General features: G+C 43.6%; 1 protein-coding gene across 1 annotated transcript in view; it reads right to left on the reverse strand.

Moving 5' to 3' along the window:
* Nucleotides 1-23,726, reverse strand: part of LOC308361091 (mannosyl-oligosaccharide 1,2-alpha-mannosidase IA-like) — a gene marked incomplete at its 3' end in the record, with an annotated part of 109,703 nt that overhangs the window by 65,473 nt on the left and 20,504 nt on the right. The window contains exons 2-3 of the mRNA XM_080833339.1: nt 14,309-14,405; nt 432-547 (exon numbers count right to left, since the gene is read on the reverse strand). Of these exons, the coding sequence (XP_080689465.1) occupies nt 432-547; nt 14,309-14,405 (213 nt within the window). The remainder of the gene's footprint in view (nt 1-431; nt 548-14,308; nt 14,406-23,726) is intronic.

Consider the following 23,726-nt stretch of genomic DNA (forward strand, 5'->3'; position numbering starts at 1 on the left):
GCCTTTTGTGGAGCTAAAACACACAGCGTAAAAAGCACAAATGCAGAGAATAAAAGACATAATGACTAAGCTCTGGGGATTGACTCAAACACAGTACTTTTAGATATCTTACACTGATTGCAGTGGTAAGGAGACTCACAGAAAAAAAGACAGACGGACAGACACAGACAGAGACACAGAGACAGACAGACAGACAGACAGACAGACAGACAGACAGACAGACAGACAGACAGACAGACAGACAGACAGACACAAAACTGTCTGGGAAGTCAGACTGATTATGAAGACTGTGTATGGACACGTAGGGCTTTGTCGGGACACAGAGGTGAGAATGAACTATTCTTACCCATTCTCTTCCAATATTCCATAAAAAGAGAACATGGATAACCTTTAGACCAGTATCAACTAGTAATGAAACAAGTGGTTCTTACCATGTTAAAGTCCAGATTTTTTACCACCCAATCGGTAGCAACTTCAAACTCGTCGTACATCTCCATGATGTAAAGAGTGTCCAAGGCATCCACGATGGTTGCCCCTTTCAGACCCCCTGAGAGGAAAGAAAAGAAACACAAGCCTTAAGTTTAGATTGATGTCTTCGTGAAGACATTTAGTAGATAAGACTGCAGGTACCTCCTGCTAAATCCTGTTTTTTGTTCTCCTTTCTTTACAAATGGTTTCCTCTGTTTCAGAGGCAAGAGAGTGGTACCACTTTGAAGCCTTGATATTGTGGCATGAACGCAACCACAAGTTCAGTTTCATTTTTGTTGCTGGCAAACCAGCTTGACCAAAACTGGGCCAGAAAAGAAGTCACCATTTCTGAGTGCAATTTGTAGGTGTAGTCCCACCATAGACTACATTACACACAATTCTCTGATATAACAATATATATACACGCCCAGACACCTCCAAGGCATCTGGCATAGCTAAACTGATGTGAACCAAACTGACAGGGAGTGTTTCCCTCTTAAACTATCTGCTGATTACAGACACTCTTTATATATCCCCAGGCCTTCCAACACAATGGCAGAATCCTTGATATCATCTCATCCTGCCGTACAGACACATCCCTTATTCATTTCACGGTTCTCCAAATTACTTGATGACTTAAACTAGATTACATATATTTGGCACCAAGTTAAGGGAACCACTAATACTGTCCATTTGACTGTCTATTTCCAGCTGCAATGCTAACAGCAGTGTGCTTAAAAGGCTGTACAAGGGACACTCTATTCTGCTGGCTTAGTTCCAGAGGAGCCCCAAACATGCAGGGGACAGGCTTGTAATATATGGCTAGTGAAAGGCTTGGAGGTTCTGATTTGAGAGGCATTCTGGTGCTTTTCTTTCCCTATATTCAGCTTATCAGGGCAGCATGAAACACACAAACACACACACACAAACTCTTGCACAGACGCACGCACAGACACACGCACTCACACACACACGCACGCAGACACATGCAAAGACACACGCACCGACACACGCAGTGTCTGTCTCAGTTTATTCCACCAGATCACCATCAAAACACACTGGCCCTCAGGTTACACAGAACAAAGCAGCGCTCTGTAATGAAACCCAAGTGTATAATAAAATACCCTGCATTCTCCACAGGCCAACCCTTTCCTCTTCCACCACTCTCTCTCTCTCTCTCTCTCTCTCTTTTTTCATTATGCTCCAGGGCTGAGACTGCTGAGCCTATTCAGCCATGTGTCTGTGTTCTGAAGAGCACAAACCCATGCTGGACCTGCTGGGCTTCGCTCAGCCCTTTTCAGGCTACGAGCAGAACATGCTGTTGTTTATGCTCAGACACTATGGGGCACGGAATGAGACTGCTATACAGAGAGAGAGGGAGAGGGAGAGGGAGAGGGAGAGAGGGATGGAGGAGAGGGCTGAGATAAAGAGAAACAGAGAACAAATCATGTAGGTGTGTATCTGTGCTTGACATAGACACAGTTAAGACAGAGAGAGAAGAGAGACAGACAGACAAAGAGACAGACAGACAGAGAGACAGACAGACAGAGACAGACAGACAAAGAGAGAGAGACACAGACAGAGAGACAGAGAGAGAGAGAGAAGAGAAAGAGAGATTGGATTTCAGTGCAACACTCAATGCATCTCCCATCAGGCAGTCCTTGGGTCACCTGCACCCATTTCCCATTTCCTGTTTTCCCTTGATCTCACACCTCTGGGCTGTTTGTGTAAAGCATTATGGGATGTCTGTCTCCTATTGTCCGTTGTCCCGTAGCACATCCTGTTGCTCAGCAGAACCCATGCCATATGATGACAAAGCATTAATCATTTCCAGTGTCCACACACAGCAACACACACTGGAGCGGGCTTGTCCATGCTGCTGGGATCAGGTACCAGAGTAGGGACAGAGCTGACACACCAAGGCATTGTGCTGGCATGAGTGTGTGTGTGTGTGTGTGTGTGTGTGTGTGTGTGTGTGTGTGTGTGTGTGTGTGTGTGTATATGTGTGTGTGTGCTCGTTCATGGGTCAATTGTCATGGCATTTCTTTAATGCTTGCTAAAGTAACAGCAAAAATGTTGAAGATTTGAACCAGAGCAGACATGGTACTGTGTGCTTCAACACTGGCCTTCTTTATCCCTGATTTTGAGTCACTACGAGTGGCTTGGCTCTCTTCTCTGACAAAACCATCAATTACCAAACATGCCAAAACTGTAAAGACCTGAACAGGTAACAGTTTCTCAACCCTGAAGTAACAAGGTTAAAGGACTGACCAAGCCACAATACAAGCATGCCATTAAAGATGCCATAACCCATCATTGGTTGCCCTATGTTCAATAATGCTCAATTATAAAGCAAGTTCATGATCAGTGAGGAATCAATGTCACATTACCATGATTGTTACTGGTCAAAAAAGGAAGGCATATCAATCTGTGTCGTAGTCTCAAACGATATGAGTGTGATCATGACGATCACGAATAACAGTAACATCACACTAATTATCTGTTCCTCAACCTCATACGACATCTACCATGACGCATTTTAATATTTGGATCATAGTCCTACTATGCAAGGTTCAAGTAAAGCCAATCGGATGGAAAACAGATTAAATGCCCCAGACTGCAGTCATGGTGACCAGGACAGTCAGTTATCCAGTCTGAGGTCACAGTCAGTCTCTGGATTAGCATTTAGCGTCAGACAGTGTGATCTGATGTCAGGGGCTCTGAAGACCTTTCCCGTCTGCACATTGGTTGGTACATACTGTGCCTTTCCTTCATCTCATTTCAACAGGAAAAAGGACCTTTGACTGACAGGGAAAACAACCAACCACTGACCTAGAAGAAGGGAGGGAGGGCTAAACAACAATCCAGTCCAGTGTTTTGTATTGTCATCAGAAGATGCATGCCACTGATTGACACTGCTGACAGCCAGTGAAATTGAGGACCATGGAGCCCCAAATTGTTGCCAGATTACCACTATCCCTGGTACTGTGTAAGGGGGCCATCTGAAGTGAAACCATGTGTTTGGTTCTCTGGACTCACAGGATATTATTAAATTACACCTCAAGCTTCTGACGTTCACTTCTCCAGATTATGCCAGAGGGAAGCATTAAATATTCTCACTGTTTTTAGTCAAGTTTGTTGTGATGTCACAGCACCAGCAATCCTTGCAGTTAGCTGGACTGTGAGATATGACCAAACTCTCATATCCCTATAGGTCATTTCATATTCAGATAACGATGCATATACCAATTTAGCACATTTTCTGAAAATGAATAGTTTACATCAAATAAGCACCTATTACATTTTGAATTATATACTCGACAAATAAAAGGTGCCTACTCATATTTGATTATTTTTCTTCTTTTATTTAGAAAACTTTGTGCAAACTTTCAATTCAACATGTCACAAAATATAAATGTACAAAATATGTAAAAGTAAATAGAAAACACTTTTCAACTATAGATACCAAAATATAATGTCTGCTTCTCTTTAAAAAAAAAAGGCCATTCAGGTCTCATTTGTTACTTAGCATGAGAAAAATCTCCAATCATTGGCGATTATGGTGATTTCTAGTATACATCTAACAAAATGTCCAACCCAAGTGTAAGTGCTACATTGGTGAGTTTTTGATTCAGAAATACAGCAGTCTCACAGACAAGGCCAGAGTCACAGCATAAACAAAACTTCAGAGCCACAAGTGTAGACACAGGGGGGTGGTCTTGTGCAGAACTAGAGAAGGGTCTTTGAAAGGAACCAGGACCTATTCATGAATTGCTGATGGTTAGGAGTCAGTCGTCACAGGAAAGAGACAGCCTATGGAGAAAGTAATAGCCCGGCCTTCTGGGAATTCATGTTTTCATTAAAAACCCCTTACCCTTTTAATACTATGAAACCTGAATTATCAAAGTGATAACTCCTCCACGGTCTTTGAGCTAGGTAAAATGGATTGAGAGTTTCCCCCACTGTCCTTTTCAGGGTGTTGCTTGAAGATGCTGGCAGGGATGGAGAGAGCATTCACAGACTTCATATGAATGGGATTTCACAGTTGCAGTTTGAGTTAGCGAGGTTCTGCTTGCTAAATTGGCCGCTTTGTTGTGCGGCTGCCATTTGACCTTTGCTGTGGCATGGTGAAAAGCCAAAATAAACAACAACATTTATTGTGCTTCCCATTGCTTGGTATGATAGAAGACTAACAAAGGTTGAAGGATTCTGCTTGACTTTTCAATTAATCCTAGATGCAACTTCCACAAAAGCATTTTATTACAGCATTTCCACAAGACCACAAGTGACTTTTATCTTATCCACACAGTGTTATGTCATACAACAGAGGCAAAGTTGCCTGCTCCAAAAAAGGCAAAAAGCGTATTAACTTATAATAGACAGACTGTAGTAATAATTATTAAGCATGACTCCACAAAGTAGCTTGATATGGTCAACATGCTTCAAAGTTCATTAAGTGTAAAAGGTGATTATTTAAGCATTACTCTGGACTCTGGTACAGAAACAAATACAAATGTATGCTGTCTTTAACACTCTCAAGCCCTGTTAGGCAACCACGACCTGGGAAGGGTCCATGTACCACAGCCTCATATAGGCAAAGTGTTGGCCAAATAGCCCCAGATAGATAAGGACTTTAGACCATAAATCACCCCACTGATGGTGCCCTGAGCCCCTAATGAAAGCAATGGGGTGAAGGGGAGCACTGATCCAGAGGAAGAGGCAACCAAGTGTGTCCTCAAATCCCCCTGCTTCCGAGTGATGGATTTTCCCGTCAGCCGGAGCCATATTGACAGCTCAATCCATTCCACTTAGACAGTGGGGACCAACAGCAGCAAACAGAGCATTATAGAAAATAGCTCAATGGAAGACTGTGAGTCAACAATTACACAGTCAACACAAATTCCAGAGATGGGACAGGGCCTATTGTGATCATAGGCGGAGATCCCGGGGGGGACGGGGGGGTAAAGTTGTCCCCCCCTCAACAAAATAAAAAAAAAATTAAAAAAAAAATAATATGAAACAAACGCACGACTACACAAGCACTGCTTATTATAAACTTAAAATAATGTGCTTTTTAAGTGTTGAAAAATCATGATCCCCCTATTCCTCAAAGTGGTTCGGGTATGCTATTTCCAAAGGGCGGGGCGAGCACCGTGTTTTAGTCAATCTGCCCACACGGTCAGGTTGTGAGATTGTTTCTTCCTCTCTCCCCCTCCCGCTATGATACACGATATGTAAAGATATTTACCTCACTCTCGAACGAAGTAACAACATGTAAGAAGAAGTTTCTCTAAACTCCATTTACGAAGTTCCAATCGATAATCACAAGTATTAATACGTTTATTAATGGATTGACATGACAACGTGAACGTTTGCCATAACACACGCAGGTAATTAACACCCTTACGATAGCTAGCTAGACAGTTAGGACACGGTCCTGTCAGGGGCAGGTTAATGCTTGTTAATAAACGTAGGTCTACATGTCAGTGCCTCTCCAGATTAGTTAAATTAACTGAAAGTAAATTAATGTCATTTTTTCGTGGGCTCAATAAACAATACTGGTATTGTCAGCATCGGGTGAGAGTGGTACAGTGGATAGAGAGGTTGTGAGTTACTGAGAAGGTTGCTAGTTCAATTCCCAGTCGAAACGTCCTTAAGCCTTTTTAGAACTTACTTTGAGCATCAAGTTCTCTTGAACTTTGGACATTATTTGTCTGTGAGTAGATATTTCGCATTAGTTCATTTAATGCCGTTTAGATCATTCAAAAATCACTTAGAATTTCTGTTTGTAAATGTGATACGATAATTTGGTATTTAGCAGTTTATGCTAGCTCTCGTGAAAGCATTTTTTTCATGTCCCCCCCCCCCCCCGGAATTACACTCTGAAATGTTACCATGTATTGTCCCCCCCTACAATGAAATGGGATCTCCGCCCCTGATTGTGATGTGTACTTTGTGATATGTACTTTTGTATGAAGAAATAAATACTCTTGTGGACCACAGACCTTGCTCCCTCCCAGGAGGCACTAGATAGGCACACATAATAAAAGCAAACACATCATTCTGGAGACTCCAAAAGTTAATGTTCAAAAAAAGTTAATCAATTACTAATTATCCAACCAAGGCAACCAATGCCTTGACAAGATGCTTTCGACAGCCTTAACACCTTTATGATGTTAAAACACATGAGCCCTCAACATTGGTGCAAGAAAACAGGGTATTAAACAGCAAAGGGCCCTGTAACAACTACTAAGACGAGTTTAACAAGAACGAGTGGTAATCATTTACAGGGTTCTTTTATGGTCTCCCTTTTCAGAGTACCCGGGAGCCTGACCCCGCGGATGTAATGATGGCACAACAGAGCCGACAGCAAAGCCGTGGAGTCAATAAAAAAATCATGTCGTCCTTGCTGGTGACGTCCACTATTGATTAATCAATTCCCACAGTAAGGCCACAGCAGATGAGAGAGAGAGGCCAACCCTTCAGTTGGAGATGATCCAGGGCAGTACCTCAGGTGAGAGGGGTTCTGTCACTCGACAAGGTCCTTGCAGTGACTAGCTGGATGGAAGGCTTCCTCAGTGGTGTGGCTCTCATGTCATCTCATATCATCTCATGACATCTCATCTCATCTCATCTCATCAGGCCAGGCAAGGCCAGTGAAACAGATGGCAGGGTATTTCAGCTCGCAAAGCCTGGTGCCGTCAGCAAAAAGAAGTTTCTAGATGGAGGACTGTCGTAACCTTCACTTTGATTTGGCAGCGTGAGGCGACTGGCAATGTCAAGAGTATGATGGCACCCTTTATTTAAGGCTGAGGCACATTGGCGTAAACCTCTAGCAAATTTCATCCGCAAATATACTTACTTACACCAAGATGAAAATGAGAAGAAGGTTAAGAAGTTGTTGTCTTCTAGTAAGGGGAGGGTAAATATATCGGCCAATATTCCTGTTCCAGGCTGACAAGACCAGGCTGCCCTCGTTAAAATGATCAGTTTTACCACAGCAGGGGAGCCTATGTGGCCCCAAAAACAATAAAATAAACCAACCAATCAATCAATTAGTCAATCAATCTGTCAATCAATCCATTAATGTATTCATTCCTGTAGGGGACGCTCTACTGACAGTGAGCACTCATGGGCACTGCTGCAACAGGCCCTGCTGTATATTGAAGAGTGGGCAAAACCGGAGAGAGACTGGAGGAATGAGTTTCTGCGCCTATGGTCCGAAAAGTTCCAAGAGTCAGCAAGAGATCACTATCCACATGATATACCCTCTCTGAGCATAAAATATCCTGCAATAAAATGGATGATAAATCTGCCTCGAGCTGTAAGATAAAGAGGAAGATGGTGTGTGTGTGTGTGTGTGTGTATGTCTGTAGAAGTGAAGAAGGAGAAGGAGCAGGTGGGTGTGTCTGCGTCTGCGTGTGAGTGTGTGTGTAGCCAAGGACACACTTTGAGCCAGCCAGGTCATGGAGAGAGAGAGAGAGAGAGAGAGACAGAGAGAGACAGAGAGAGAGAGACAGAGTCCCCAGTCCAGGGTGGATGAGCGCAACACTGATGCTGATGGATGCTTTAAAAGTAGAACTAGAATTCCCTTTGTTTTCGGACTCTACTCTGCATCATTGCAGTCCAATGAAAACTTCTAGAGCAGGTTAGGGTGGTGATTAGTGCTGGACATCGCACTGCAGTGAGAGGAATAGCCGGTCAGCATGTGAATCAATGGCCAACTCTTTATCTTCCTCTCAATCACTCTAGCCTTGGGAACTTATCCTTGAATGTCATCGCTGAAACCATGTTTCACAATTGCCTCTTGAACCACCTCAATTTAACCAATCAATAATTAACAATTGTATCCTGGATGCCCTTCTACTAATCTGAAGGAATGCGATGTGTGATGACCACGGTGAGAATCAATGTGTGAGGAGCACTGTGAAAATCAATTGGACACTTGAGACAGAGCTGAAGGTATTACTTGCTAATACAAAGGCAGGTAATAAGTAGTGTTGCACCGATGCCATTTTTTGGCTCCGATACCGATACCGATACCTGGCTGTGCAGTATCGGCCGATACCGATACCATACCGATACCACTCTGTTTGAAATTTGAAAAATATTATTATTTTTTATTTTTTTTTTTATCAATGGTTTGGTCCCATGTATAATACTAGTGTAACAGTAAGAAAGACAGTTTCAGCACTTCAGACATAACTGAGGACTAGTCCTCTATAATTGATGGTTTACCTTACTGAGCAGCACAGTGGCTTTTCTGATTTTTAACACAATAGAGTTAAAGTTTGGTCAGTTCTTTTTTTTTTTTCTTTCCCTGTATTGTTTCTTTGTGTGTTTGTTTTGTTTGTGGACCAAACCATTGATAAAAAAAAAAAAAAAAAAAAAAAAAAAAAAGTATATGCACTATTTGTTGGTACTCGCCGATACCGATACCACCATTTTAGTGCTGTATCGGGGCCCTATCCGATACTGGTATCGGTATCGGTGCAACACTAGTAATAAGGCAGGTCAGCAACCATGTCCATTTTGTCAACTTCTTGGTTTATTGTGTAGCAGGGTAGCTGATATGCTAAACGGCAAGGACGTTTGTCTAGGTTAATGTTACGAGATAACAATGTTAACAAGTCAGATTTCAGCAGTCTTAAACAACACTCGATCCTGCATGTTTCTTTCCAGGGTGTGTATTTTTATGGTACAACATGTCCTTTATTGTCAAACAAGTTCCAGAAAGAGGCGTAGAACAGCTTGAACAGGGGAACTTTGGCCTACTAGTGTTGGTTGCTGACACTGGGGACATGGACGCATACGGAATGAGTCAAACTTGATGATATGCGCTGCTAGCGAAAGCTGTTACGAGGCTTACTTGGCAGCAGAAGAGTGAACGAACAGACTGCAAGAACAAAACCTGACAAAAGGCAAAGAAGAAGCAGTTGGCTCCAATTCAGACATTGACAAAATTTCATTAAAACTAGGCCCAACAATAAAGCACATCCACAGGATCCTGGAAACTAGACTTGAAAAGAGGACCATCTTCTTGAATCAATTTGAGTGTGAAACAACAACTTCTGGACTACTGCTCGGTATGGAGTAGTTTACAGCTCCTTTTCAGTCGTGTTAATGGAACCCCTGTGGACACCCTCCTCTGCATCTGGCAAGCCCCAAACTACGCCTCAACCCTCTCATCATTTGGCCTAGATAATTACACTCACATATGGGGGGGGGGGGGGGGGGTCAGGCTTCCACAACCAGCATCAGGCAGGAGGTGCAGACCTCCTTACAGCTGGGACTCATATCCCACAGGCACACACACACACATCCTGAAAAACAAACTCTTATTCCTCTTCTTCTTCTGCATCCCCAGCATCAGACTCCCGCTTCGTCTCCCCTTCAAAAAGTTGATGAATTAAAACAATTAAAAAAAAAACGAGTGAGAGATGAAGGGCAGAGGAGTGGGAGGAAAAGTCACAGCGACTGACTAACTATCAGAAAGAATGCATAGACAGCAACAGTAGGAGAGATAAATAAAAGAGAAACATATGCAATCTGAACACACACAGCACACTATATAACAAAAAGAAAAAACACACTCTCTGTCTGGATAAAGATAACAGCATCAGAAGAGACTGAGCAGCTCCACCAACCTGAACTAACATCACTCACAAAGAATGTGCAACTCACTGTCTACACACTCTCTCTCACACACTCACACACACACACAACTTCTAAGACAGAGAGGCACGGTAGGCACTTCCTGGGAGGCTGATGGGGCCAAACAAAGCAGCAGCCTCTACAGCTTCATTAGCCCGAGCAGCTGAAGCTTGTGAAGGAGCTGGTCCCCAAAGGTCCATTACCCCCAGCTCACTCTCTCTCTCACACACACACATACACACACACACACACACACACACTTCAAATAACAGCATCTACAGAGACTAGGGGTGAGCGGGCTCCATCAACCTGAACTGACATCACTCTGGAAGAATCCATGACTCTCATATATGAAAACTCTTGCCTCTTTTTGTCCAGAGTGTTACAAAAAAGAAACTTGTCATTCCTGTCTGGTAAAAAGCAAAAGAGTCTGACTTTTCTGACAGTTCCAGAAAAAAAGAGGATGCCAAGGGGTATGAAATGTAAGTGCATCACAGCATCAAACCACATTAGCTGGCAAACTGGAACCTTCTAAAAGAGATGCTCCAACAAAGTTATTGCATCCTTAATGTACGGTGTTTAGTTATTTAAGGTAACTACCTAATATCCCACTCAAATTGTGATCTGAACCAGAGCCAGGGTTCTTATTGTCCGTCAAGAAAGTATTTTTCATTTCAGCTATTTCTAATTTAGAGTGTTGGGTCCTCTCTTTTCATTCTTTGTGGACTGGAAAGATGTTTGTGTGGAGCTACAAAGAGTTGCACAACACAGTAGTAGAGGATCTTTCCCAAGCTGTCCTCCATAAATAAGATGTGATGGCTGCTGCCAGGCCCAGTCCAGCACCACTCTGTTACAGCCTGGAGCTCATTGGGTCCTGCCAGGCTGGAGTTGGAAAGGAACTTCAAAACACATAACACACAATGAAGAACCATCTGATTACTGTTACTGTTACCAGAACTAAGTCTTCCAGTGGGACATTGTATTGTTGCCTACAGACTTGAATGACTCCGATTAGATGGAACATGGCCTGACTAAAAATGAATAATAAATTGGATAAGCAAAAATTGGCTGATAAGAATAGTAGCTTTCTTCTTGTGCAAGGTTTGCACGGAAATCATATTGTTGTTATCAATGTTCTGTTTTGTTGGCAGCATTTGATTTAGGCCAGTTACGGCTACTGTAAGAAAGCTCAAAAGAATAACAATTTATAAAACTCAATTCATGTTTTCATTTAGCCAATCTGAGAGACCTAATTTCAAACTGGGTGCCTACATCTGGGATGTCTTTCAATCCACACAGGACAAGAAATAGGCCTTAGCCTATTTAGAGAGAGGTTTACAGAATAGATTGCAGTGAATTACAATATTTCCATTTTGTTACATTTTATACGTGTATTTACTCTAAGCTAGTGTATTCCATTTTAGTTTGTGTGAGTGTATGAGCCATATAAGAGGAGAGATGGCAAAAAAGAAAAGTAAGAAGAGTAAGAGACCCTCTTGTCCTTGGTCCTCCTTCTCTTTGAGACACACTCAGGAGTCTCGTCACTTCCCCACAGAAGGGACACAGGGAAACAGTGTTGCCCTACTACACTGCCAGAGGTTACTTTGCAAAGTAGGTTTTGTGTGCGTGTGTTTGTGTGTGCGTGCGTGCGTGCGTGCGTGCGTGCGTGCGTGCGTGCGTGCGTGCGTGCGTGTGTTTTACTCTACTAAATAGTCATCACCCCTCTGCACAGAGTGCATGCCTCTTGCTTTAAACAGAACCAACATGCTGTTCTGTGCAGTGTGCCGGGACAGGTTAGCCAGCCACCCAGCCTTGCCTTGATAAATGGTGTGGGGGGACGAAGGGACAGGAGGGGTGGTAGGCTGGGTGGGGGGGTAAATGGGATTGGTGGTGCACCTCGGGATGTGACTCCAGGTGGAGTGGGCATCTGGCGTGATGTGTTTAACCTGATAGAGGGGTATTAAAACACACTCAAAGCTGGTCGTTGTGGGGTTTTTTCTGGCAAACAAGTACATACAGAACACACAGACACACACAGTCACAGACACTTGCAGCAGGTAAACACAGCCCAGAGCAGATGTTAGCATGTATTATGCAAAATGAGAGTCCCATTAGCAAGCCCTGCTGATAAATTAATAATGTGCACACACATGAGCACACACACACACACACACACACCTTTTTTGCACATTTCCAGGAACGCACATTTCAGTCACATGTATCCAGCTCTACACTCTCCGGTCACACCCGCACCGCTAAACTTCAGAAACCGAGCTCATGAAAGAGGTGTGTGTATTTATCCAAAATATAAGTAAATTGAGTCAGAACCTTGGTTATTTTGGCAGTCTGAAAAATATGGAATATGGATTTCAGCACTAGCCTTAAACAATAACATTTGTTTATGTCTGTCATATAAACCTAACAAATAAGTCAATCAGCCAAATTGCACATTTGCGATACAAATTTGTTGAGGGGTTGAAATTTTAAAATGTTACCATTGAGGAGAAAGTAGGCTACATCAACATGCTTCAGAGATCATGTTTCGTTGGGGTTGCTCCGCCCGAAGTGCATTACTGCTTTCATGGCGAGCAAATCACAGACTTAAGTCAAAGGGAGAACATATGCGTAGGTGAAAAATGCGTAGTTCATTTTGTAATTGAAGGGCATGGGAGAATATGGCCGTATGAGATTAGGGATCAAAATGAGAAGATATCGTACGCTGTCTTGTAAGACCTTAGAACACTACACACCCACACCCACACCCACACCCACACCCACACCCACACCCACACCCACACCCACACCCACACCCACACACACACACACACACACCCCCACACACACACACACACACACACACACACACACACACACACACACACACACACAAAGACACACACAAAGACACACACAAAGACACTTCAGAAGACGAGCTCATGAAAGAGGTGTGTGTATTTATCCAAAATATAAGTAAATTGAGTCAGAACCTTGGTTATTTTGGCAGTCTGAAAAATATGGAATATGGATTTCAGCACTAGCCTTAAACAATAACATTTGTTTATGTCTGTCATATAAACCTAACAAATAAGTCAATCAGCCAAATTGCACATTTGCGATACAAATTTGTTGAGGGGTTGAAATTTTAAAATGTTACCATTGAGGAGAAAGTAGGCTACATCAACATGCTTCAGAGATCATGTTTCGTTGGGGTTGCTCCGCCCGAAGTGCATTACTGCTTTCATGGCGAGCAAATCACAGACTTAAGTCAAAGGGAGAACATATGCGTAGGTGAAAAATGCGTAGTTCATTTTGTAATTGAAGGGCATGGGAGAATATGGCCGTATGTGATTAGGGATCAAAATGAGAAGATATCGTACGCTGTCTTGTAAGACCTTAGAACACTAGACACACACACACCCACACCCACACCCACACCCACACCCACACCCACACCCACACCCACACACACACACACACAAAGACACACACAAAGACGAACAGACACACACACAGATACACACACAGACACACACACAGACAAACACACACACACACACACACACACACACACACACACACACACACACACACACACACACACACACACACACTGAGTTCAGGGTACAAGATGTTCCTAACTAATAGTGCCATAAGAGAGTGTGTGTGACAGGAGGGGACATGATTGTGTGTGTTTATTACAGCCTCCTCTCTGCTGAATTAAGACACTTCATCAAAGCTGGGGCATCAATCCCCACAGAGGAGCTCACAAAGAAGAGAGGAGCCTTGGAGAGGGAAAAGGCTGCAAGTTTTATTACAGACAGACAGAGGGATGGAGGGAGAGGGGAGAGAGGGATAGAGGGGTGGAGAGGGGGAGAGAAAGACTAGAGAGAGGGATAGAGGGATGAGAGAGAGACACAGTTAAGAAAGTATGGGATCAAACAGCTGTATACAGCTTTTGTGTGCATGTAAAAACAAATGCACCAAAGTATCTGAATGCGTGAACCTGTGAAAATCAATAAATACATCTCACAAATTCAAGTTTGTGAGTGTACATATTTCTACAGCTACAAAACTTAATTACACACACACAGACACATCGACATATAGTTACTAGAAACCCTTATGTTGTGTGTGTGTGTGTGTGTGTGTGTGTGTGTGTGTGTGTGTGTTGGAAACAGCCACTCACCAAACAAATTGCTGGAGTGTCCTTGCTTGGAGACAGGCCGGAGCTCGTTGGAGCCCCAGGCGTAGCGCTTGTAATTGTCCCAGGCGAACGTCATCATCTGTGGGGGAGGGGGGAGGGAGACAGGAGAGACAAGGCCAAGAGAGGTTAAGGTCATTCAGCACTGCTTTTTCACACACAGGAGTTATTCTTAAAGCGCTCGTTCTGTTTCTCCATCACCTCCAACTCGATTGCGCTTGCAAAAAAGCAACAGTTGCAGGAACAATTACAGCTAATCAGATTAAGCTCTCTGCGTGCAAAGTCAATTACATAATTTGCCAGAACGACTCTCTCATTTGGGGTCCTGGTATAAGCTCATTGGACAGCTCCATCAATCACCGAAACACACAGTGACTGAAGCCCTATTTGTTTCTGCTAATATAGGTGTGCAACCTTAGTATTGCAAGTTCTTCAAGAGAGCACATTCCATTGTGGAAAAACGTTGTGCATTGAGTATTGTGTGCAGGAAGAGGAACAATGACAAATCATCTTTAGTGTTTGACAAACCTAGATTGCTTGTCTTTACCCGCAGCAAAACTGACTCCAATTCCAAGAGGGTTATAGGGGTTTTGTTTTCCATGTATTTCAGAGATTTAAACTAACTAGTGTAGTGCCCGTAGGAATTATGCATTCTGTAGTGTTAGCAGAGGTAGGTGTAGCTGTTGTTCAGTGCAGAACTGGGAGAACGACGTGGCCCAACATAACTTACAGCGAGATTTGTGCGTATTTCCTGGACTCCATAGCAACAGATGGGAAAGCAATGGACAATCTGAAAGCCTCCGAGGCTTATCAATATAAGCTACCATTTGTAGCGATGTAGTACTCCACTCTTGCGTTGTGATTTTGATTGGCACCCAGCCGTTTATTCATACACTCTGACAGGTTTAATGAACACAGAGCAAAGGCGATCACACACAGTATCTTCGGAATGACAGCCTCTCCCAGCCAGGGTAAATGCAGACTGAGGTTTATAATATTGCAATAATGAGAAAACAAAGTACACACGAATTACAACAGATACATCAGAAAACCTCTCTCATTGCGTCAGTAGATGCATGAACGCATGGTCACTGGTCTAGGCTAACCAGCAACGTTGAATAGAAAGCTAACTCTTATACAAATACATCAAACTACAATATACTACTTAACATGGTAATGAGAGTTGGTTACATGCCAGGCCCATACGCATCAGCTGAGGTAACATCTATGACGACGACTGTTCTATGACTATGACATCATTCACGCCGCGCGGGTCCGCCCCTCTTTCTCTGAATTACTACACTACCCATAGTGCCTCACTACCCATAGTGCCTACGGCAAACGATAAAATACAAATATGTTGCGAACTATGAATTCAGAAATCTTCAAAATCAAGGATGCACAGGTTCATGACATGCGTAAGCTACATGCGAAATCTCATAACTAACGTAACTAACGTCAGGGAGATACGCCCTAGACAGACTGACTGACACACAGAGATTTCTGGATTTATAGATAGATGCCAGACAAATAACCTGTAACGTTTGCTACGGTCAGTCCTCCATCTGTCAACCATATGACATTGAAAAAAAAAAGTAAGGCATTGAACACCAGTCAAATCATCAGTAACCGTTCTCTCCCCATCTCACACACACACACACACACACACACACACACACACACACACACACACACACACACACACACACACACACACACACACACACACACACACACACACACACACACACACACACACACACAGACGTCAGCTCGCCTGCCAATCTACAACTTCTGTTGGCATGTATTCTGGTTTCTCTAATCCTGCTTTAAAGGGGGAAAAAAAAAATCAATAGAGTCATGGTGGAGAAGCCCTTAAATGGAGATTACAAGATAAAGCCTCTCCCTTCCCCTCTGCCAGGGTGGGATTCCCGACGTCCACACTCACAGGGAATAACAACAAAGAAGAAAGAAAACACCACAAGACAAAGCAAGAGGCACAGCAAAGAGCCAATCAATCTGGCTCATGTCCAAACTGATGAGATGCAAGCTCTGGGTCTCACATCCCAATCTCAGTTAAAAAAAACAAACAAACAAACAAATGAACACACACAAACACACACATTTATACAAACACTCTCTCTCACACACGCACACGCACACACACAGTTTGCTAAAGCACTTATGTCTAAAGGAGTGCTGGGGTATAGACATTGCGTAACCTATGTGGCATGGCACAAAACAAAACAGAACAGAACAGAACAGAACAGAGCAAACACGACAAACTGAAACAAGAGCATTTCCAAAGCCCTGCGTGCAGTGAGTCAGCAGTGGCCTTTTGCATTTCTCAGCCGAGGCTAGCGGTCACTGATGGCCTGCAGCGAACTCTGTTTACTGGAGGATTAGATACACGGCATCGTGTGGGATAGACTGGCTGTGCTTACGCCCATTCCCTTTCAAAACACACACATGCACACACACATGCACACTCACATGCACACACACAGACACGGTTCTCAACCCCCCCCCCCCCCCCCCCCCGGATACATAAAAGGTTTCTTTAGTTGCGTTTATGGATGGTGGTGATTTGTTCTTTTAATGCGGCTGCACATTAATAATGATAATAATATAAATAATAATATTAATAACTATAATGATAATAATTTGGATTAAAGAGGTGTTTCAAAGTCTTTATTAAGAAATAGACCTTTGAGCAAGCCAGGGGAGGAGAGACCAAAGTAAGCCATTTGTAGGGCAGAGATCATTCGCTCTGTTCATTAGCCTACTTTCTTTTTCCCTCTTTCAGAAGGTTTCACAGGCTTTGCTAAATCTCGCTAAATTGAGCATGACCAGAAAATGAACACCAATCCACTGTATAATTGACACTAAATCACAGGCTTTCCTTGTGGTCCACAATTGATAATTCTTACATCCTTTTTTTCTCTCAAATTCAGCTGTGCTTTATTACGATGACAAAAGGTGCAGTTACAATGTGTTTGTGAGAAATACAAAAGGTAAAGCAGAATAGAAGAAGAGGGAGACATTTCTGGGCAAAACTCACACAAATACAACTATAACAACACATCTAGACTATCTACGTGAAAGAATACTGCACCCTACACATGCATTGTGTGTGGTGGGTGAATAGCCCTTTTCAAACAGGAATCCCGCCATATTACCATGAAGAAGGCCCGCATCGACTTGGTTTACATAGAACGTACATAGAATGTGACGTAATGCTGCCCGTGTGTGTGTGTGTGTGTGTGTGTGTGTGTGTGTGTGCGTGTGTGTGCGTGTTTTTTTTATATAGCATGTCCACATTCTGGAACCAGAGGCGTTTAACATATCGGCCTGTCCTACAATGACGCGTTCAAGACTACTCGGATATTTCCAACTTCGGACAATTTCCCAAAAAAGCATTGTAACGCCCCTTGAAGTCCCTGTGGCTACCCCTGCTGCCAGCTCAGAGGCCGAACAGTGACATCTCATTCCGGCTTCATACCTTTTATACAGAATGGCAAGGCGGAATGAAGACACAATATTCCCGCCTTGAACAAGCTGTATTAAAAGCCTGTTTGTGTGTGTGTGTGTGTGTGTACAGTGGTTGTGTGGTTGTGTGGTTGTGTGTGCAAAGAAACACACAGACAAAGTGGAAGCAAAAAATTGTGGATGAAAGAAAGCAAGATGAATAGAGGGACACAAACAGATGCAGAGGGCTGGGATGGATCATTCTCTATGCTTCACCTGATTAGTTTTATGCAAACAGCACAGGATGGTGCCTGCCTAAGCAACATACTTTACATGAGAAGAGATAGTGAAAGTATAGACAAACTAGGAGTGAGAGTGAGAGGGAGAGAGAGAGCGAAAGAGTGAGAGAGAGAGAGAGAAAGAGTGAGAGAGAGAGAGAGAAAGAGCAGTGGCAAAGTCAAAACATTAGCTCTCAGCTGTGTCTGGCTCTTTGTAATGCAGCTCTGTGTACAGAACTTCCTCTCCCTCCGGCTCTTCCTCTCTCTCCCTCTCTCCACTTCTCTGGCACTCTCTACCTCGGTTTATCTACCCCACTCCTTCTCTCCCTGACTCTTTTTATTCTCTTCCCCTTTCAATCTCTCTCTCCCTTCTTTATCCATCTCCCCATCTCCATCTCTACCCCCTCCTCTTCTTTTTCTACCACTCTATCCCAACCGGTCTTCCTCGCCTCTTCATCACCACCCTCTACCAACCTCTATTCCACCCCCTTCATCAACTTCTTCATTCGCTCTTTCCTTCCCCCCCCCAGTCTCCCTGCATCTCTCTCCCCCCTGCAGTGGTCCTTGTGATTGTGTGGAATCATTAATGGCTCTGTGCGCTAGGGTTTCTCCTGTCTGCCGGATGGTCGGCTCCACTCAAATGACATTAGCCAGCAGCCCACTCGGTCTCTACACTCCTGCAACCTGGAGCTCAGCCAGGCACAGACTAATCACACACACACTGCGTGAGAGCAAGTGCGTGCACACACACACACACACACACACACACACACACCCACACACACAAACATGGGTGCATAAAAACTCATAACCAGTGACGAAACACACATAGGTAGCACCTAATAAACATGAACAGAACCACACAGACAGACAGATATACACACTCATGGCCACAAACACACACACAGACAGATGTGTTAGTCACATGCACACAAATTCCCAATCCACAGACTCCAATCCACATACACTCACCTTTCAATCAAACACTACATATCCACATACAGTAAACACATAAATTCCCTCCCGTACAAGTACACAAGCAAACACACATGAACACAGACCCACGCAGACAAACACGCCTCAGAGGCAGCCATGCAAAGAACCCCACAGTGCTGACTAACTAACAGCTTTGAGGCAGGGAGAGTTAAAGGAAAGCCACGGAGAGATGGAGAGAAGGAAAGGGGGGGAAAGAAAACTGGAGGCCTGCTGAGAGAACTCTAACTAAAGCCAGACAGCCTCGCTCTCCCTCCCCGCGAGAGCTCTGTTCTACCTTTAAGTCTAATGGAGCTCCTGGATGGAGACAATAACCAGGGGAGAGACAGAGAGAGAGAGAGAAAGGAAGGAAGAAAGAAAAAAAAAGAGAGAGAGAGAAAGATAGGGGAGAGAGAAAATGAAAAGAGACAGGGAGAGGGGAGAGAGAGAACAGACAGGGGAATGGAGATTGAAAAAGAAAGTGAGTGAGGAGGATGAGAGTGAAGAAATAAAAAGGACCTGCTGAAAAGCCAAAGAGAGAGAAAGAAAGAAACAGAGTTAAAGAGGAAGAAAACAGAGCAGGAGAATTGAGGCGGCGGGTGGGGTGGTTGACACAGGGCCTGAGTAATGATTCGCATTCACCATCTCCAACGTTTGTTTGTTGCACAAATCCTAGCTGGCAGCCCTTTCTGTGGGACAAGGTCACCTGTGTCTCAGTACTCAGCACCCCCATCAGCAGACCTTTCCATTGACAAAGGCCCCCTGACAGACATGCTCATTCAGAGCACAGCTTTTTGGGGAACGATTAACTCTTGCTGTCTGAACAACAGATCAGGCCTTAACACCATAGAGAGCTGGTTTGGAACAATAACTACTTGGTTGACTTAACCTTTAAAGCCTTAATATATGACATACTGCATCAATTTGTCTGTGTATGTGTATGTATGCGTGTGTGTGTGTGTGTGTGTGTGTGAAGCTAGTCTTGACATCCTTGAGATCCAGCTCCCTGACAAATCCCAGGCGATTCAATGAAACAGAACAAACTAAGAGGGTGGCCGCACTCTTGGCCTCTCCCTTGACATCCGTAACAAGAACAAGCTCCAGACAGCTGACAGACCCCTTATTTTCCATGGCCCATGTTTTTGTAGGCGACCTTTGGTTGCAGATGGTCGAGAGCAACCTATACAGCCCTCGGAGCTACCAAACCTCTACCCATTGAACGCCCCCTCCAACCAGCTGATGAATTAACTGCTGTATCCCCCCCTGACTCTGCAGTCTGGTGGTCCTGCAATGGTATTCTGTGATGTCTGTTGTATACATAGAACCATTCAGTGTCTAATGAAGTGAACTGTTAGTACTTGATCAGAGCTCTTGAGTATCTCCATAAACTGTCAGCTGTGGGAATCGGATGTGTTTTGTGCAAGTTCTGGGAAAGGAATTTTAATCCCTCCACTGATCCGCACCAGAACCAAAACTCCTGTCTTTCTGCACTGTGTTCTAACAATGCCATTTCCGGAAGACCCTATAACATGGGACCGTGGCGTTCCGAGAGGGTTAAGATTACCGTGGCGACAAGTGTTGTTCTTCAAGGGTGTGATGACAGGCCTGAAATGATCCCATCACCACGGTAACCTGAGGCGAGGAGAAACCACCAGCCCAACAATGGCAGAGGCGGGAGTATAAAAGAGACAGAGGCAAGGAAAGGCAGGTGTATTTATATAGCACAATTCATATTGGAAATTCAAACTGCTTTACAAATGAGCAGCTAGGAGAACATTGAAAAAAGACAAAACGGCAGCGAAAGGGAGGAGGAAGAATGGGGTAAGACAGGGAGAAGGACAGATGGCAACCTGTGCATGTGTGACCATTTTCAAAAAAATCACGTGGTCGCAATCGCATTCGTCCGAGTGCATGTTGACCACTAGGTGGTTTTGGTGCCGCACTTGGTTAACTATTGCGGCTGAAAGTAGTAGGCTAGTAGCACTTTTTCTTCTCCAATGGGTCAGTCTGATTAAAACAAGGAAATGAACATTGAATGTAAATGGTTTAGAGGCATCAGACACACATAACTGTAAGTCAGTGTTAGGTGCCAGTGATATGTGAGTCAATATTTAATAGTTAGTAGGACGTTAAATTCCTTCAACTGCCAAATCCAAATTAAATAAAAGATTCTTCTTCAATTTTCACATTATTTTTTGCAATGTGCAGCCTTTGCATGCAAGAGAAGATGCATGGCAACAGTACGCATTCTTCAAACTTTTTTTGGAGAAGGAGAAGAACCTGGGCTTACCCCCCTGATGGTTCACAGTCCAGCCAACGTTCCTGTGCCGTATCCAAAAAAAAATGGTGCAACCAAATCATGTGCTGCTGCGACCAACTGAGAAAGAGTGGGAAAGTTATTCTGGAGCCCTGCAAAAGGGTCTCACTTCGATTCTTTTAGAGAGCTGCCCTCTCCATCCAGCCTTAGGATAGATCCTACTTTGGGGTGGTAGAGAAGGAACAGAGATGAAGCCAAAAAGATGGAGACAGAGTGTGGGGGAAAGAGAGGACACAGGGGAGATCTCGCTCCTCTTCTAAAAAGCGCTCACTTTCGAAGGCCTCCTTTTCTTTGAAGGAGGTCTCTGCAGACACCCACACAAGCAGAGAGAGAGAGAGAGAGAAAGAGAGAGAGAGAGAGAGAGAGAGAGGAACCTTCACCACAAGCACCATACCCTTTACACCTGGCAGTACTCTGAGTGCATTAAAGCGTGTGTGTGTGTGTGTGTGTGTCTGTGTGTGTGTGTGTGTGTGTGTGTGTGTGTGTGTGCGTGTGTGCGTGTGTGTGTGTGCGTGCACACTTCGGAGTTGCTCGAAGCTTGATGAGGCAGAATCAGTAGTGAAGTAATTACCGAACTGAAACTTTTTTTCCCCCTCTCTCCTGTGTGTGTGGGTTAGTGTGAGTGTGAGTATGTGTGGGTATATGTGTGCCAGTTCATCAGATGACTGCCTGCCGTGACAACACACTCCATGCCTGCCATCACCTTCTGTTCGGCAATCCTGCTACCAGAAATGTCTCCCCCTCTGTCTCTCTCTCTCTCGTGTGCCATCGCTCCCTTTTTTTTCTCTTTCTTTCTAATTACCATTTAATCTGCTCCTTTCTTTCACTGTGACTGCTGACTGATGGAGTACATTCTCACATCTCTGCTGGAAGCCGAGTCCCCCTGGCGACTGTGAGAGGCTGTGTGTATAAGTGTGTGTAAAGGTGTGCGCATACATGGGTGTGTGTGTGCACACATTAGATTAGAGGTGTATCGAAAATGAAATAAATAAAATAAAATAAACAGAAACCCGACAGTCATTGAGGCAGAGAGAGAGAGAGAGAGAGAGAGGAGAGAGAGAGAGATACAAAATTATGCACGCAGTTTACCATTAAATAAATCAACACCTTCCATTTACTCTCTCCTTCCCTCGCCAGAGACTGTCCCGCTATCTTTCAGTGGAGAGACAGATTAAAGCTGTGATCACCAAGGGTGACTAAGCTACTAGCTCTGCTTCTTAAAAAAGATTTTGTTGTAGCAGTATACAGCAGAGGAATGTACACAGCTGAACCTTAAAGGAACAATATGTAACACTGACAGCAAGCCTTTAAAATGGGTGCTGCAGTCCAAATTCAAAATATTGGAGAGTGTTGTATCCCCTCTCCCCTCCCCCCCAGATTTGAAGCTTACGCAGGTTGCCAGGATAAGGACACTGAACCAACAATGGCAAGCAAAGACATTTCCAACTTTAAGTTGAACACCGAATGTATAAGTTTCAATGTTTACATTTTTTGCAAATTGTAAACCTTTTTTTATAAGGTTAACCCTGTCAATGTTAGCTAGATGCATGGTTGGCTAAAGCTAAGCCCATTATCCCAAAATACAAAAAACAACTGCTCAAAATAAACACTCTGGAGTTGGATAGTTACTACTTTCCAGGCCCTGACATATAAATAATTTCCCATTATATTGGATGTTCCTCCTTGTTACAACCCTATGCAGATCTCAGTTCTGAAGTACCCTCACCGGTGTCAAGTGAAGCCAGTGAGGGCTGGTCAGCTGCCAGTGATACAAGAGGCAGAGGGCAGAGAGGATGAGCTAGAAAGTGTTTAACTTAATTGGCAGCCAAAACTGAACAGTACAGAGGCCATAAAGTGATGCTCATTCCACTGCCTCTGACTAGGGGTGGAGGTGCTTGGACCCTCATAGCTAAAGAGAGAATCTCATAATCAACCAATGCACACAGAAAAATTGTCCATCATTGGGCATCAATCATCAAAGGCAAGAGTAACTTTACTCAACTTTACTCAATTTGGATGTCAGTATTTTTTTAATGTATAGAGTAATCACTTTCATAGATGGAGTCAATTTAGAATCAAACTTCCCTTTTCTGTCGTATACAGCCGCGGAAAAAATTAAGAGACCACTTCAAAATTATCAGTTTCTCTGGTTTTACTATTTATTGGTATGTGTTAAAGTAAAATGTACATTTTTGTTTTATTCTATAACCTACTGGCAACATTCCTACCAAATTTCAAATAAAAGTATTGTCATTTAGATCATTTATTTGCAGAAAAATGACAATTGGTCAAAATAGCAAAAAAGATGCAGTGTCTTCAGATCTCGAATAATGCAAAGAAAACAAGCTCATATTCATTTTTAAACTAC

Source organism: Sprattus sprattus (assembly GCF_963457725.1).
Source record: "Sprattus sprattus genome assembly, chromosome: 2".
Taxonomy (NCBI): domain Eukaryota; kingdom Metazoa; phylum Chordata; class Actinopteri; order Clupeiformes; family Clupeidae; genus Sprattus; species Sprattus sprattus.